General features: G+C 39.1%; 1 protein-coding gene across 2 annotated transcripts in view; it reads left to right on the top strand.

Annotated features, from left to right (window-relative positions):
* LOC137256304 (nuclear receptor corepressor 1-like) overlaps positions 1-19,325 on the top strand; it is a 99,081-nt gene that overhangs the window by 28,077 nt on the left and 51,679 nt on the right. For both annotated transcript variants that reach the window (XM_067794067.1, XM_067794057.1), the window contains exon 2: positions 3,334-3,541. In XM_067794067.1, coding sequence (XP_067650168.1) covers positions 3,334-3,541 — 208 coding nt within the window. The remainder of the gene's footprint in view (positions 1-3,333; positions 3,542-19,325) is intronic.

Genomic DNA, 19,325 nt, shown 5'->3' with positions numbered 1-19,325 from the left:
CAACCTTCGATGGCCACAAGAAGCAACGAAATGAATTGTTTGTTTGGAGCTGGGGTCAGGCATGGAGACTTAGATCTTAGCGTGCCATCAAACCTTTACAATTTGGGGTATGTTCATGATGTCAATCACTAGTTTGTCTTGGGCAGATTGGATGTGATTTGTTTGTTGCCTGTGTAATACCAAAGGATGTCTACCTGAGGCTTCTTTCATGAGGCAACCTTTACTAAGGCTCACCTGAACTCTCATTCTTTAACACTGCATTAAGGTAACTTTACTGACTTACAGTCATCTTAGTGCTCTGTGATATGAGATCATGAAACTTAGCAGGGAGGGTCCAAAACAAGGTCTTTTTGGTTCAGAGTCTGTGAATCACTACATGTCTAAGACTTAGTGAACGGGGTATCCCATGTAAATTGTGTGACAGGTTCTCAGTGAACTCTGTAACAAGAATACATCTTGACCAGAACCATTCACAACATCCACATGGAGGGATTGGGAAAGAGAACTTTGACAGTGGGTCATTTTCAGCAATATTAGCCATTTCCTGAATTTTGAATGGATCACTGCCCTTGTATCAATAGTAAACTTCCAAATTTTAATGGGCCATTTTTCATTCTTATGTGCAAAATGGCCCCTGCCCCAGCCTTTCCCACCCCCTGCACATACTTACACATCAGAACGTAACAAGTATTATAGTCATGAAGGAGACATAACAGGATATTGTATGAGTACCCTTGTCATACTATGACAACAACACAAGTGCTTAAATGTTGGTATTCTCTCTAGTGAAATCGAGACCCTTGAATGTCGCATGGTAGCATAGGCCTTCAGCAACCCATGCTTGCCATGAAAGGCGACTGTGCTTGTAAGAGGTGACCAATGGGATCGGGTGGCCAGGCTCGCTGACTTGGTTGACACTTGTCATCAGTTCACAATTGTACAGATCGATGCTCATGTTGTCACTCTAGTGAGATCTAGGGATATGCCAATATTTAGACACAAGTTTCATAGCCATTGTATGATATGGGCATGAATAAAATATTCTGTTTATAAAGAAGTCATCAACTTGAGGAAAATAAACCTAAATCTACTTTCAAACATAGGATGGCTACATGTGGTTCCCATATGTAAAGCACAATGTTATAGAAGAAATGTTCTGGCATTGTTCATAACGTCCTGTCACATGATGTTTTTCTCTAGAGCATCATATGAAAAATAAAAACCCTGATATTTTCACCCTCGTAGGTAATAATACCCAATATTGCTCCTGTCATGTTCCACCCATCGCTGTATGTCCATGTGCCCAGTGTGTGAAATTTCCCATTTAGACATCCCACTTTCCCATGTTTGGTTTGTCCTGTAAATTTCAAAAAGGTGAGATGGGGTAGCCTAATGGTTCAAGTGTTTGTTCATCACACCATCATGACCGTGGTTTAATTCCTCACATGGGTACTGTGCATGAAGCCCATTTCTGACGTCCCCTGCTGTGGTGTTGCTTGTGTATTGCTAAACATGCAATATAAAGTCATGGTCAGTAAATTGTAGTCTGACTTCTTTGAGTGACATTTCAGAAGTAGAGAAGAACAATATAGAACAAACTGTATAGATAACAACTTCTTTTTATCAAGAGAGTTTTGTTTCTATTCAGATTCTTGTCAAACTGTTGTCAGGCATAAATGGAACCATACAGTTCTAAATTTTTGATAATTCAGTGATGTGCGATGTACTGGTTTGAAACATAGATAATTTAAGAGACTGTTCACCTGTGATGTAACAGCACCAAGTTTATGTGTCTTGTGCATGTTAAATGAAATACATGGCAGGTATTGCTCTTGCTAATGTTACATGCTTGCAATGACAACAGTATGAAGGAGGCACACTGTTTTACATGGCCTATTTACGTAATTAATCATGCATTAGTTCTAATGCAACACAGATGATTTGGACAAAGCATCAGTGAAGGTTCTATAAATGGAACAATGACAAGTCATTCTGGGATTTCACTCTTGAGTTTTATTTCATTTTTAAAATTAGATTGGATGCACGTCTTTTAAAAATTTCTTGTGACATTGATTTATCTAATGTTGTTGTACATGCTAGAAACAAGACAGGATTGCCGGTGTTTATGCTGTCTACATCTAGTTGCCTCCATGACAAAGGAAGTGCTTTCAGTGATGTCTCTAATTTAAGACATTTACTAGGTGTTCTCAGAGTTCTAGATTTGGCCCATGTCTACAGAAATGTCAGATAAAACTCCACAGATGAAATTACAAATAGATTTCGAGGGTTATTTTGCTTCTCACAGAAGTAAGGGACAATCAGAGAGATATGTACAATGAGAGATGATCTCAATATCATTGTAAATGAGAAAGCCATTAATGTTAAGTTTGTGATTATAATATTGAAGGAAATGTTAAAATATGTCATGATGATAAAGAACATGAAAGATATCCAGTGTGGACAAGAATATTATTACTGTTCATTATAAAGCATTTGTAATATGGTAATAGATCTGAATCTGTTTCTGATCTATCGCCAGACTTATTCTACTTTGTATGCTTCTCTTTTGTCAAACTGATCCTTTGCCACAGAAATAGGCTGTGGTGAGACCTATATTTGGACTAAGTTACCATGACAAGGGTGTTACCATGGTTACAGATGTATTGCAAAAATGACTTCCAGTGTTGGAGTGATCTTGGTATCTCAGTGGGATTGGCTGCTTCATAACAAAGGTTGCTATCAAACATGATGAATTTCTGTGTACTAAATGTTAATACAGAGATTTATCTCGACCAGGTATTTGGCCCAAGTCTGCAACAAATGTCTGTAAATATTCACAGATTGGTTATAACAATTTTCCTTTCCCTGATATTCAACTAATGCTGTCAGTCATTTTGTCCATCTGCCATATATAACTAAAATATTGCTGAGTGTGGAAATAAACAACAAACAAGAGCTTAAATGATTTCGTTTTCACAGGAAACAGGACCAAAAATTGATGATGCTGTGTTATACTTTATATTTGTTAAAAGAATTGTTTTCAGTCATAATCAAACTAAAGAGTTCCTCCTGAAATTTACCTTTCAAAGGCAGTATGTTCAATATCCAAATATTTGTACTTAATGATTTCCTAATCGACACAGAGCATTGGGTTAGCCTCGTGGTTAAAGCATTCGCTCACACGCTGAAGACCTTGGTTTGATTCCCCCCATTGGTACAATATGTGAAGCACATTTCTTGTGTCTCCCACTGTGATATTGTGGGAATATTGCTAACAGCTGCGTAAAACAACAACTCACTCACTCCCAACTGACACATTGTTCTTTATTTCAGGGGGTTAAGTGGGCCTCCTCCCCATGATGCCTCGTCTCCGTACAAACGTGTCCGCCCTACGTCACCCCACCACATACAGCGTGGGGGGCCCAGCAACACCCAGGGAGCGTACGCCTACCCCCAGGAACAGTCAGCACCCAGATATGCAGGGATGGGGTCTGGTACACACCCTTACCCAGGGATCTACAGGACAGACCCTTATGCTCAGGTATGTGATGTTTTCTATCAAGAAAGGAGGCAAGGATATGCATGTAACTATTACCATGTAATTCTCCCTATTTGAGCCCTACAAAAAAGTTCTTCATAGTGGTGGATTGACATGCTGTAATGCTGCACGCACAAGATCTATAACATTAGAACACATGATAACTAGCCATATATAAGACAAGATATCTATCTATATACAATACAATATAATTAGCCATATACCAAGTAGGAGACTAGCCATACACAAATCAACATAACTAGCCATATACAACATATGAAAACTAGCCATACATAATGATGGATGAACCTTAGAATACTCTCAGGGTTTTACATAGCTCTTCAAATCTGGGAGTCCTGGGGACTCATGGCATATTGTTTTGGGAGTCCCATTTCCAAATTTGGGAGTCCATCAAACTCAGATATGCATGAAATCAATGATCATGGACACTTCCCATTTTGATAATGATTTTGTTATAATATAGTTACTTTAGTTAGAAACTGACATAGTGACAATACATTCAACACTGTAGGCCAGAAAAACGGCCTAGACGTCAAGAGTCCCCTGACACTGTAGGCCGGTAAACCGACCAGGCAGTAGTAGAATCAAAGTGATATATAAGTTTCCAAACCCAACTAACCTATGACTCTCTTATCAAGTCTATCACTTTTCACAATGTCTGAAAACACTTATTAAGTTTCAAATGACTATATTATCAACAGTGTAATTTGACATCTCGGTTTTCGTCACCCCAAATGCTTGATCACAAATGTAATACTAAAATGTATGCGTGAAACATTTTTGTCACAGTTCATAACCAAGCACGATATGTCCACCAAGTTCCATTATATGTTATGGTTTACCTATCACATTCAGAATAGCGAAATTTTACCCCAAACTGTCATCCGAATGTATAAGTTTTCATTTATGAGCACGATCGCCATTGCTGATACATACCAATCACGATCCTTATAGCAAACTGCGGGCAATAAGCGTCGTTAGAAACCAATAATTATCCAGTAAAATCACTTCTTACAACAGCAAAAATACTCCTGGCAATCGTACAATGATATTGCAATGTTTAGAGCTCTCGAACGACACTTGCCATTGAACAAATTACCTCACATGTTATTTATAGAAAGCCTCGAAAACTGATGTATTTCCCATGCTTTCATTCGATTAGCAAGCGGAAAGCCACTGAATTTGGGAAACAGACAACCATATGTATCATTTGAGTAATCTTTTGTATAATAATTATCAAATGTGTCCATAAAGACTGACTGGATTTTAGTTTGGGGTTCCTCCGTCAAATTTCTGTGTCCAATACGCAGGAATCCTGCATCCCGTAAAACCCTGTTCTTTAAAGGCTGAGTTTTGACAGCAAGATCAGATCAGGCTTGGTTTTATTCATGTGGAGGGTGACTAACTCAATTACAATTCCTCCGCAGACTTGCAGAAACATATCGGAAATGTTATTTGATTATGGTTTAAAATTGTATCACTAGGTTTTGAGTGGAATCCTATTTGTAGCCATGTGGTAAAATATTATCTCGTGCAATGTGAGTTAAATGACATTTACCATGCCAGGGATCTGTCTGTTGTGCCTCATTACTTTGTAGTTTTGATACCATGTCATCTGACCACACAAATCTCTCTTCACATTCCATGTCATTGCAATACAATAGCCTGGATGAATATGGAGAAGTATTGGAGCTAAATGAAAGGAGTATTGAATTGCAGGTATAGATATAAAGGTTACCAGATGTACTTGCTAGCATATAGCATCAATGTCCATGTATGGTGTTATATTGCCCAGGTCCATGTTTGGCACTATAGCATACCTGTATCCAAGTATAGTGTTTTACCACCCTTTATTACTCGCCCATGGAGTGAATGTGTGAGTTTAGTTTTATGCCGCACCCCGCAATAATCCAGCTATATGGCTGTAAAAAATCAAGTATGGACCAGACAGTCCAGTGATCAACTACATGAGCATCAATCTGCACAATTTGGAACTGATGACTTGTCAACCAATTCAGCAAGCCTGACCACCCGATCCCGTTAGTCGCCTCTCACGACATGTGTAGTCGTCAACTCGCCCATGGAAGATACTGTAGCATAATATTTTTTATGTCAATATTACACAAGTTTCATATTGTACATCATCATAATGGTTACGACATCACAATGCTAATGCTGTTGTACCAGACCTTGCTTGACTTGGGAAACTAAGAGTCATCACACTGCAGGCAGTTTCACCACAGTGTCTATCAGTTTATTTTGCGGATACCGAATCATTAATTTCTATAATAAAAATGGTATTAAAGGTTGTTTGGTATCCTCTGATTCCAAGTATAGTGTTATGTCAAACTGTTTCCAAGTATAGTCTTATATCATGCCTGTATCCAGTATTGAAGTGAAGTCTACCACAGAACAAGTTGAAGCTGTAAATGTTAAAACATTTGTGGTCTAGGTGCATTTTATGAATTATTCGTATAATTATACATCTGTAGGAACAGAAATTGGCCATCATGGAAGACACGAGTCATGTCTCCAAACTATTTTTTCCAGAAATAATTGCTCATTCATTACAAGTATGTCAAGTTTAAGTACTCAATACAAATCCCAAACTGTATTTGAGGAAATAAACTGTGTCAAAAATGTGGTTTCTTGTGATATTCATGCCACAACAGGAAACATTCCTGTTTCTCCTCAGATCAAGTGATGTTTAAAAGATATACATTTCAGAATGAGATAGAGCCATGCGGAAAGTAATTTTCCATTCTCGTTAGCTGATTCTGAGGAGTGAACGAGGCAGTGTCATTACCATATGACCAACGGCTCTTATTATTAGACAAGCTCATGGACAGATGCCGATAAATTTCTTGACAAGTAGCAGAAAGGTCAGGGGCACAGCTTGCGTCACTGCATCGAAAGCATGCTTTCTCAATTATTGCGCGAGAATTTGTATGTCTTCTTTCGATTACTCAGGCTAATTTCTGTTCCAGAAGGAGGGGCTCTATCATGTTGAGGGAAACAGATGCACAAGATGTGATACAGTCCCTTCTGTGATTGTTAAAAAGGGTATCCTGATGTACTTATTAGGAGTATGTCTAATGTGTATGTCTACTGTGTCTACGATAGGGTAGCTTTAAATGTTTCCCACTTCCCATCTTTGCCATGGATGGGTTTTCTGCACTAGAGATAGCAATTTCCAATGAGGAACTTGCTGATGTTTTTACGAGACACATTTAGTTTACGATAAGCTGATTAGCACTGTCTGAGCAGTGGACCGGGGAGCACCAAAGTACATTATTTTCGTAAAATGTCAAACCCATCCTATGCAATGCTTTGATGAACTTAGTTTGTTCTGAAGAAATGACTTTTTTAGGAAAACGTCCTTGGGTTTTCGTTGTGTGTTGTCTACCAAGTTGGATCAGGTGGATTTAACAAATGGAGTTTTCTCCTGTCTGACAGGCCTCTCAAGTACGTCTCCCAAGATAAATCAAAATTATTGGATATTTCACAACAGTAATTGCTGTTTGTTCGCTAAGTCCTAAAAGTGCTGTGCTTTCAAACTATCATCAAGTGATTTCAACGAGAGCTTCATCTGTGGTGTCTTGACTGTCTAGGGACATAGGGCGGGTGTTGGTATCATCAACAATTGAAAATGCTTATCATAGAATTATTGACCTTGAATTATTTCTTCTTTTACTGTTAAACACGGAAAGCAGAAAATATGCTTTGTCCACAAAGTTTTATTCAATAAAACGACAAGTATCTTTGTATTCCATCCAACATTTCCTTTCCAGATGTATAGTTGCCTTTACTTATTCTGTTCTAGGTCACAGTGGGTAGCAAAGTGTTTAAAGTGTTATCTTGTCATGCCAAAGACCTGAGTTTGATTCCACACAAAGAATGCAATGTTCGAAACCAATTTCTGGTGTACTCTTCCATGATATTGATGGAATATTGCTTAAAGCAGTGAAAAAACCAAACTCACTCATTGACTTATTCCCATTCTAGGTGTAACAGGGCTCAATTCGAGCACTTTGGAATTGGCACTGGTGCAAACTGAAACTGCAAAATTGAAACTTAAATTTTATACCAATTTTCACTCAATATCTTGCTGCTGTGCACCAAAATTTCACAAGCTCTGAATGTTTATGAGAATCTTGATGTACTCTGGTCCAATTTTTTTCATACATGAAACAATCTTTGTTTCATGCTTTCTTGAAGCAGGGACTTGGCATGTGACATCTTGAAAGTTCTGAGGGGGCGGTGTAATCACAAGAATTTCCTCATTCATCTAGTTTTATAAAAAAGAATCAATTTGTACTACATCTTCCCTGACATTAGCCATTTCCTGTTGTATGCTTGTGAGATGTTACAAACCATCTCCGGGGCAGGAAATTCCATCTGTCATGTGCGGAGCTCCAGATAAGCCTCATGTCTGTACAAAATACAGAAAATAGATCACTGTTACACAATTCATTTTGAGTTGCTTAGGTACAGATTTTGCAGAGAGCGGATGGTTAAATATAACACAAGAATACTGTTGGCTCTGAGACTGCCCTGTAGTTATGGAATGTATCTGGGACCTTGAGTCTGTACTTGCCTTCAAGAGGATCTTTGCAGGCACATAGACTCCATAGTCTTTCTTTTTATTAAATAGAAAATTAGAGAATTTTCACTCATTTGTAACTTGACCTAATGTGCCATCTTTCGTCACTGTTGATGTGAGAGAAAAAAGCACTTGCTTCATCAGTGATGACCCACATTTTCCATGATGATAGATGTGCCATATCTTTTGTCAGTGTTCATGTGAGAGAAACAAGCACCTGTTTTGTCAGTCTTGACCTACACTTTGATGACCCAAGATGCCATCTTTCTTCTCTGTCCATGTGAGAGAGACAGGCACATGTTTTGTTGGTGATGAGCCTCTCTTTGATGACCTAAAGTCCTATCTTTCTTCTCAGTTCATGTGAAAGAAACAAGCACCTGATTTGTCAGTGATGGCACAGTGCCCCAGTCCATGCAGATTCTTCAGTTTTCATGCAACACAGCAACAGAAGCTGACATTTTTAGTTCATTAGTCTTTATAATAGCAAATCTCTCAAAATGTCAAGTTTCTATTCAGGACTTGAGCCAATTTCTATTACTAGTGTCTGTAACAAGCACCTGTTTCATCACTGATGGCCTACACTTTGCATGATGACCCAAGAATCCATCTTCAGTGTTCAGTTGACAGTAACAAGCATCTACTTCATCAGCAAGGACCTACACTTTCTATGATGAGCCAAGACACCCACATTCTTTACTGATCTTGTGATATATGAACAAGCACCTATTTTATCAGTGATGTTCTAACATTCTTTGATAACCCTTATATCACAAGGTCAGTGACATCCAATTAACCAACAACTGTTTAAATCTCACAGTGTATTTCTACCAGATTAATTGGCTTCCCTTGGATTTCACTATTGGTTCATGAAATCAATATAACAAGAGAAAGGCTGTATCATTTCTGTATCAAAGCTTGTCTGGCTTGGTAATACTTCATCTTCCTGATTAATTTTCATCCGCTTTGACCTACCGTAAATATGCATTGTAAAAAATACCATCTTGTGATCAGCTGGTGGGTGATTACAATAATAAGACTGGGATGAAGGCAGTCGAGAGAGCTATCCATCAGTGTGCTCTTTAAGCTCAGCCTTTGACAACAGGCAGCAGGTAAACCAAGGAGTCGGGAAGCCCTGTGCCTTCACTAGTCTGTTGCTAAAGTAATAAAGTGTTGTACTCTGATTGTATCTTGAAATAACACAGGCTTCCAGGATAAAAACTCTCTTAACACTTGATAAGACTTAAAAGAAGTTAACAAGCATTGAAAAGGCAATGCTGGAGCAGTGTTACTTTTTATTGATTACTTTCAGGCAGCTGTGATGAAATTGAATTGGTTTTGAAATGAATTAAAAATTTGAAACTACTGTGATATTTAATTGCCTTAGATGATGTGGTTTAAGAATGGGATGCTCGTGTTTGTTAATGTGTCAGGTGCTGTGAAGAGTTGTTAGGATAACTGGAACACAGACTGAATCAGTGATATTGTTTTCTTGTTAAGCTTTTTCATAAGTTAAAGATAGAATGTCCAATATTCTAAGTTTATTGAAAGTATCCATGGAACAATAGAATAATAGCAGTAGTAGTAGCAGTGAGCTTGTTAAATGCATAACATTGGTTGACTGGTTTGTTGTGCCCCATCGCATCACGCAATGGGGGACTATGTATTGGGCTCCGTCTGTATGTGCTTACATCCTGTTTCTTGTTAGTGCGATATCTCATGAACTGTTGCACCCAAAGTCTTCAAATGCGGTGACAGCCTACATTGGGGGCTTACGCAGACACCAGTCGATTCAGGTGATCTTGACCTTATTTTCAAGGTCACCATGACTCTTTGATCACTCTTCAAACTCATGTTAACGATATAACGATATACATGAACTGTAGTACCCAATGTCTTCAAATTCGGTGACAGACTACATTGGGGGAATGCACAGACACCAGTCAATTCAGGTGACCTTGTTCATGTTGATCTTATTTTCACAACACTTTGTCCACTTTTCGAACTTAAGTTAACACAGTATTCCATAAAACATTGCAACCTGTGTCCTCACTTTTGTCGAATACCTACATTGGGTGATTATCCAGACACCAGTATTGTTTAATGTCATACTCAGCAATATTCCAGTTATATGGTGGCAGTCTGTAGATAATGGAGTCTGTATCAGAGAATCCAGTGATCAGTAACATGAGCATTGATGTATGCAATTGGGATACGATGACATGTGTCAGACAAGTCATCAAATCTGACCACAGAATGCCGTTAGTTGCCTCTTACGAGAAGCATGGGTTGTTGCAGACGAGTCCTAAGCTGGATCTTTTTGGTTGGCTTCAGCAAGTAGGGTTACTTGATTAAATCCCCACACAGGAATATAACAGACTGGAAGGTCAGGCTTGGTGATTTGGTTGACTGCTTGTGATAGTACCTAAACCCTCCTCCTCTTTGTCACTCAGTATCATGTCTCCATTGTCAGAATCAGACATGATCGTTGCTGAGTTAACCAATAACAAAATTCTTTGAGGTTTCAGAGATTTCATCAAGATAGGATGCCTGCAGATAATATATGTCAAATATTCTGTATGTCTTTGAAAATAATATTTTAACATAAATTGTTGGTTTGTGTTAACAATGGTGGCCAAGGTAATCTGTCTGACAGCTGGCAGTTCATCTCCTCAAGGACCTTTGTGTATTGCAGATATTTATGAATTAATGGCATCCTCCGTTTGCTGTTCTGCCAGGAATTATTTGGTATCTGTATTCAGTGGCCAGGGGAAAATTGTCTATTTCCAGCGACCTGTCATCGTTAGTGATCCTATGTACAAGAAAGTAGCGCTAATTGACACCCAACACCATTACACATAGTTCAAGGCTGCTGTTTTGTCTCCATTAACAGTTACAGGTGACACAGGAATAGACAACATACCAAGGAAGGGCTGATCTGTGTTCCACTGGCGGCCAGATAGAATCAGACCCGGGGAGGAAATGGGCACATTGCGACCTGGATAATATTTATTATTGTGAATGGAAAAAGATCGAAAACAAACCTGTTTATTTTATTGATGTTGAACTGTTTGTTATGATCCTTGCTATTTATGGGCACACATTTCTGTGAGTGAGTGAGTATGGCTGTGATACAGACCTTGAAAATGTATCAAAGAAAGCACATGCAAGTCAAAATTTGTCAAGTCAAGATTTCCACAGTTTCTGACAATGAAGAAAGTCTCATGGCTCTTTTTCATTTGGTTTTATTGTTTTAAACATGACATTTGTTTCTGTGAAATGTGTTCATTTTGGAGTTAGTCTAGGCTTCATGCCACTTTTCAAGCATTGTCACGTGGGGGTAATGAAACCTGGGTCTTTATGAAGCAAATGTTTTAAGCACTAGGCCTGTGATCCTTTACAAGAAATTGACAATGACAGATATCATTTTTGCAATATCAGTGATACATACCACTATGTTATGTATTACAGGGGTATATGGCCCCAGTTTTGTAGTCATGTGCCATTTTCATGGATGTTGGTGTGATCATAATGTATGAAAAATACACACATATACAATAAACTTTTCATGAATAATTTCACCTTTTTAAAGTCACAAGTGTCAGTAGTTGATTAAAGAATTTATAAGATTATAAGATGAAAATATGCACGATTTTGGAAAACTCAATATTTTGGTACAATGTATTTTTATCATACATATTCTGTCCCTGCTTGTCTGTCTCACTGTTCTTGAACCTTCTTGTTTTTGTGACTGTGAAACAGAAGCGAAAATGAAGCAAATATCATTATATATCTTAACTCTTTTCCAGAGAAATGCCCCTGTAAAACTGGTCCTTCTTGAATGAGACAACAATATTTACATTTACTGTTAGATTTCTTCAGTTTCATTTTGAAGTAAATTGAAACTTTGAAAACTGGTTCAGATTTACAGACATTTAGGACTTCTAACATTTGATTGGTTTTGTTTTAATGTTCGCTGGTGTTTGACAGTGCCTTAAGTATATAAAAGTGGACACAAGGGTTGGTAAGATGTAAAGGCCCTCAAAAAGTATGTATATTTCATCAGTCTGCCAGTCTGTGGATCGAACAGACTTGGTTGATAGATGGATTGGGATTTTAAGAAGAAAATACACAGAAATATCTTTGAAAATAGTTTTGCAGTGTTTTGGTAACTGATTTAGCTTTATTGAAATGCAACAAGTAAGTGAAATAGATCACTGGGAGTATTGGTGTTAATGCTAAGATACATTGTTGATAGTAATGTTGGCAGGTGCTTGGACCTGGTGACAAAAGTTAGGGTTGTAGAACCTGTACAAGACATCTTGAGCAAGGGGAACAACTCTCTTAAGTATAGTCATTTCCAATAGTTGGTGATTTGTCATACTGACCCAGGAACAAATGTACCCAATGCAGCCCTTGCAAGTCTAGGTCACCATAGTTTCAGTTTCTGCTTGAATCAGATTGTTGGATTGATAATAATGACCATGGTTCAGACTGTCACTGAGAATGTCTCACACACCTCCCAGTCCCCCACATTACAGGTGTGACCAGTCTTGTTACTGAAACCAACAACTGTTTGAAGTGGTAGTACAATCTCTGCATGATAGCACTAACCAAGGCTCTATATCTCTAAGCTGCACTTACAACCATAAGACCAAATAATCAAAAGGTTACATGCCAACGGTGTTTACAGTGCTGTTTAGATCATACATTTGCAGGATCATTTGATGTTTGATGTTTAGCGTGGGGTACAATGGCAAGTAAATACTTAACTTCCACTAAATTTTATGAAAAATTATGTGGGTCTTTTCATCCAATCCAATCTTTTCATCATGCAAGCATTTTTTCACCTAGGTGCCGTCAGTATTTGTTACAGATGATTTATTCAAGTTAGCTGATGAAGAAAATGGAAAGAAATCTGTGGCATTTCCTTTGTGAGTCTTATACCCCATGACCGGGCTATATTGAATCTGTAGTCTTTGATATTAGCAGAGCGCCCCCCATGCAGTGCCATACAGGATCCATCTGCACATCGAGCCCACGGTGCAGCCATCATGACAGGTTGTACCAAGCCTGGCTTGTATCCGCTCCGCATGCATCAGTTTAATGTCACCATGATTGTGCACCTCCTTGTGCTGGCTGACATTTGGATAGGTGATAGAGGCAGGTTGTTCACTGTGTTTATTTTCCCTGGTATTTACCAAAGGGCATGGCACTTACGTTGCTATGTCATTGTGAACCTGCCTGAACAAGACCTCTGTGTATGTACCAGTTCCTTGGTAATTACCTACCCTTGACACTTACCCATTGTGATAGGTTTGTGTAACCCACGCTCCAGGTGTTTAACAAGTTTTTTCTTATTGAGCAAAACAGTATGTGAAAACTGTCACCAGTGTGAGGCAATGCTGTCACTTAACTATGCAAGGCCATTGTTGGGTTTTAGAAGACATTACATGGGCTCTGTAGTCCAGATGTCAGCAGTAATTTCAATAAAATCTCCTGATAACAAGATTAAAAACGATCAAAATAGGTTTAGAATTCTTCTGTGGAAGGTGTAGTTTGAAAGTAATCATGGGTTTTTGTTAGAAGGGAAGTCGTTTTCAGCAGTTTTTGTTTTGACTTCCCAGAATCAATTCAAGAAGAGAGAGCGAGTGACAGTGGCATTTATTGGTTGTTACATCATTGAGAATATTTTTAGTCATATACAGAAAAACAATTTTACTTAAGACTTTTTGCATGTAAAATGAACGAATCCAGGTACTTTGTCCACAACAATTTTTACAGGGGAGGAACTTTGCTCACAATCTAAATTTTAATATTCGCCAATCTTAATACTTGCCTCAGGATGTGTTCAAACATTAATTGCACTTCACCAAGCCTTCTTTGCTTGTTTGTATCTCTGTTTCTAATTACAATAAACACTTACTTTACTACTCACCCACCTTAATAGCCTGCTCATGAATATGTTGTTTTAAAAGAGATCAAACATCAGTTGCATTTCAGCTGACAAAGACATCAATATCTTTTGTGGGATGTTAGATGCTCTACCATTTCTGCATAGTGAAGATGTCACAGATGGGATGAGTGTTTTGTAGTCTCAGTGCCAATGAGATAGGATGAGGATAGCGACTATTATACTTCAAAAAGTATAATTGGAGTCACTATTAGACTGAACTGAAACAATGAGGTGTGTACTGAATATCAGCAATGGTTTAATGTATACTGAAGAGGACTTTTTTAGGCTGTTAATTTTCTTAATATACCAAAAGAAAATGAGGTAGCTAACGTTTGAAGTGCTTAAAGAAAGACTAGTTTTTGTCGTATTGTCTGAGTTCAAATCCACTCCATGTTGTCAGAAACAGGCATAGTTGCTAAAACACAACTTCTCCTCATTATGTTGATAATGCAATGTGATTGTGAAAAAGGAAATGCACGTGCATTGCATGAGGCGTCATTCTGTAGAATTGTGTTCTCCGACATGTCAAGGTACTGTGTTTCCTTTGTTGATGGAAGAGAACAGGTTTATCAGTGACATGGTGAATGTTACGCCAATGCATGTGTGAGACAGTGAGATCAATTTGATGGTGGCAGTATGATGGTTTGGGGAGCAGTAAACGCAGGTTTCCAGAGTGATCTTCATGTTATCCAGGGCAATCTCACAGCACAGTGCTATGTGGATGAAATTCTATGGGCTGAAGTCATTCCTTTGCTGTGCCATCACCAACGACATCAACATCAGTTGATTTTCCAGCATGACAATGCTCGTCTCCATGTCCCAAGAGTGACACAAGCCGTCATTCAACAAGTTGGGATCAATGTGATGGACTGGCCCACATATTCACCAGACTTAAATCCCATTGAGCACCTCTGGGACAAACTGGGAAGGCGAGTGTCCAGTACCACCAGCCACCATTGCAGATTTGACTTTGGTCTTGCATCAAGAATGGAGGAACTGTTCCTATGGCGTTTTATCACTCATCTCTGTGACTCTATGCCTCAGCGTATCCATGGTTGTACCAGGGCTGATAGAGGCCAGATACTAACTGTTGATATGTGGGTACCTTAGTTTGAAAGACACAGTACTTGTCCCTTTGACACCATTGCATTTCTTCTTCAGTGTACTGAAGGTTGTTTTCCATGGGCTTTTTAAAAAAAAATAATAACATTTGATTTCATCTCATGCCTTGTTTTATTCTTATTCATATCAGACTCGGTTATGTGTTTTCACCAGTTTCTCAGTATATTAGAATGAATAGCAAAGTGCTGTTCTTGTTTTGACTGTCAGTGTACATATTCCATATTTTATGCTAGTTCTCTCTTGCAGAAAATGTTGTGTGCAAAGTTCCTGTGTATGTATGGGGGAAAGTTCCTGTGGAGAAAGCTCCTGTAGGCAAAGTTCCTGTGTGCCTGTGGGGAAAGTTCCTTGTGGGCAAAGTTCCTGTGTACCTATGGGGAAAAGTTCTGTGGGCAAAGTTCCTTGTAGGCACAGTTCCTGTGTACGTATGGGGAAATGATCCTGTGGGCAAAGTTCCTGTTGAGAATTAAAGCTCCTGTGCTCCCATGGGGAAAAATCCTGTGAGCAAAGTTACTGTGTTCCTGTGGGGAAAAGATCCTGTGGGCAAAGTTCCTGTGTAGCTATGGGGAAAAGATCCTGTGGGAAAAGTTCATATGGGGAAAAGGTCCTGTGGGCAAAGTTCCTGTGGGAAAAGATCCTATGGAGAAAGTTCCTGTGTACCTATGGGGAAAAGTTCAGTGGTGAAAGCTCTTGTGGACAAAGTTCGTATGGGGAAAGTTTTCCTTGTGGGGAAAGTTTCTTGTAGCCAAAGTTCCTGTGTGGAAAGTTCTGTACACCAAAATGAACAAGGATAATAGTTCTTTGACTGTTTTCTCAAGACAAGAAATCTAATCTCTGCTTGTTTGTAACTCATGGCAACTGGAGAATATCGGTGAAATAGATCAGAATATACCTATTTCCTGTTTTAGATACATCCAGTTCACCGATACAGTTAAGCAGCAGGGATTTGAAACGTTTCTCATTTTGCTTCTGGAGGAAGTTATGTTTGCAAGTTTGTACTCATGAGCCAATTGTAGCTATTATGATTCACGTGCTTGTTTTTAAGTTGACCTCCAAAACAATCATTATTTAGGAGTGGAAAAGTAAAGATTAAACTAACATTTACTCCATGATATAATTTTGAACAGTTTACATTTCAAGTCGCCTGTAGTGAAGTTTGTGTTGGAAATGGACCTCGCCCATTTAGCATCTGGTGGTGTTTGCCTGCAGATTTAGGAGCATGTGGCCTATAATGCTGCTCTTTTATTGCCTGTATGATAACAAACATGTGCAGCATTTTACTTATTTAACCCAAGAACCAAGCATAGGTCTTTATCACTGCCAGATCAGCCAAACCGAGAGAGTCTGGTGGGGCGGTAGAGGGCATGCCTTGATCAGATAGCAGTGCTTTCAGGATGGGTTGTACACTTGTGTACTCTCAGTCTGGGACCATAGAGAAAGTTGTGATCATGCCAGTCATGTCATCATATTGTCCTTTCCTGATTTCACAGCACATATGTGGATGAATTCTCAAAGCCTATGTTCATGTTACATTTGGATTCACGGGGTAGTAAATGTGAAGGATATGATGGTATTATCACGATGATGTGAAGGATATGAAAGTATTTATCATGAAGAGGTGAAGGATATTGTTATGATGATGCATCCAACATGATAGGATGTATCTGTGAAATATGTTGGTCTTGTGATGGTAAGGTATTTGATAATTCATTGCCAGCGTTTGATATGATGGGGTAAAGGATATGATTGTTTTAATAATAAAGTGTGGGGTATGATGGCTTGTAGGATATGCTGGTATAGTTGTGGTCAAGTGTAGGATATGCTGGTATTGTCAGTATGAGTTGTAGGAGAATATACCAGGTTTTACATTATTCCTTCATCGAAAATAGCAGTACTCTGAAACCCTGCAACAGTTTACACACCTGTCAGTCCAGCTTGGACAGAGAAGAGATATTGAGAAATTATCATCCTAGTTTTTGATCTTTGAAGTCTGTAACCCCTGAAAACCTGGCTTACAAGGTGAAGGTCAGTGTGGCTTCTGATGTGCTTGAGAGAAGGTGGTTCAAGTGCAAGAGTTGGGGTTTAGCAGCTAGGAACAGAATTACGCTCCTTGTCTAATCACATGCCTCACTCCTGTTTTCTTTGTTGGGGATGTGTAAAATACATCAGTATATGGTTCCTGGTAGAGGCAGGCACGGGGTGGGGCCTTGTTTGGGTATATGCCCAGGGGGTGCTAGATTACATGATGTGTACGTTATTGGGGGATGACCCAGCAACTGGGTGGTGGATGGGGTTCTATATCACATATTGGGTGGACCACATGCAACAGGATGGATTTTGAGGTTTAAAATCATACATTGGGTGGATCACATGCAACAAGGTGGATTTTGAGGTTCTAAATCACATATTGGGTGCATAACATGCAATAGGGTGGATTTTGAGACTTTAAATCACATAATGGGTGGATCACATGCAACAGGATGGATGATGGCGTGCTAGATAACATGCTTGATAGATTCCACAGACATTTAGGATACAGGTTGTTCAAGGTGATGATGTAAGCACCATGGCCGTGAGTTTGATGGATTCCAGTGATGATGGTGTGCAGTGAATCCACTTCTATGAGGGACTAGTGTAACGAATGCAACATCACAATAGCAGATAGTAAAAATCCATCAAATCCAAGATGTGTAGGCCATTCCCTCCCACACATAGCAAACAAGGCACTTAATGGTGGGTATATATGCTCTGAAGTGACAATTAAACCATGATCTGATGCAGACAGATTTGCCTTCAGAAATAGATTACATAAATGACTGCTATGTGCCACTTAATGGTGCTTCCCCTGCAGCACATCATGCACATGGTGTGATATCATGATTTAAAACATGGCATATATGGGAATATTTTCTGGCATGGACAGTGTTGTCTTGCATCCTTGCACACATCATGTGTTGCCTGTCACTGAAACTCTTTAGCCTTTTAGGTTGACTTAATCACCAAGCATCATGTTTGTGATATTTTAGTCTTACGAAGTATTTATTGAAATTGACTGAACTGTTATTTATGGACTTCAAACCTAAGCTAGTGATCATGACTGTGTATGAATATATCATTTATGTAATGCACATATTATACATATATGACTTAAGTCAGCCATAATTTAAACATTTACCTTATACTGTTATACATTGATTAATTTATGTTGTAAGGATCTGTGGAATACATTTAAAGGGTAATTCTTTAACATGACTTGTACATATCCATCATGTTGTAAGCAAAAGTCACAGCCAATTTTCAGTGCTTTTATGCAAAAAAGTATGACTCATCTGTGCTTATACCCAGATGACGATAATGACATATACTAGAACACGCTTTTTACCAGTCACAGGCTAAGACAAGGATCATATGGAGGATAGCCTTTCAGTATCCATACAAAACTCAACAGAATATTTGATGCAGATTTGGTAAAAGGTTTATGGGATCTACTGGAGTTACGAGTGAGATTAGGGTGGTATGATTGTGGAGATATGTCAAGAGAGGGGACTGATAAGCTGGATTAGTTCCTGGAGACTCTCTCCTTCAGCTAGGCCTCCCTTGCCAGGGAGCACCTGCAAGACATGCGCTGAGTAGAGCCCCATGTGGCAGTCAAGTTTACACAGGTTGAGGAGTATGCACCAAGTTGTCCTCGGGATTATGTGGAAGGTAAACTTTGGTGCCACTTATATGGATTTTTTTTTTCAAAAGGCTTTGTACAGTGATGTGAGACATTTTTGAAGCATTTTGTCATCCTGTCATCCCTCAGCCATCCACACACTATCTCGCTCAGTATTTCCTAAGTCCTCTCACACATAACCTAACTCATCCTCCAGCCCACCCCCTCACTCATCCTCCCACCTACCCCCTCACTCATCCTCCCACCAACCCCCTCACTCATTCTCCCACCCACCCCCTCACTCATTCTCCCACCAAACCCCTCACTCTTTTTCCCACCCACCCTCTCACTCATTCTCCCACCAAACCCCTCACTCATCCTCCAGCCCACCCCCTCACTCATCCTACCACCCACCCTCTCACTCATTCTCCCACCA

The sequence above is a fragment of the Haliotis asinina genome, chromosome 1, assembly GCF_037392515.1.
Source record: "Haliotis asinina isolate JCU_RB_2024 chromosome 1, JCU_Hal_asi_v2, whole genome shotgun sequence".
NCBI lineage: Eukaryota > Metazoa > Mollusca > Gastropoda > Lepetellida > Haliotidae > Haliotis > Haliotis asinina.
This window is presented reverse-complemented; position numbering and strand designations above follow the sequence as displayed.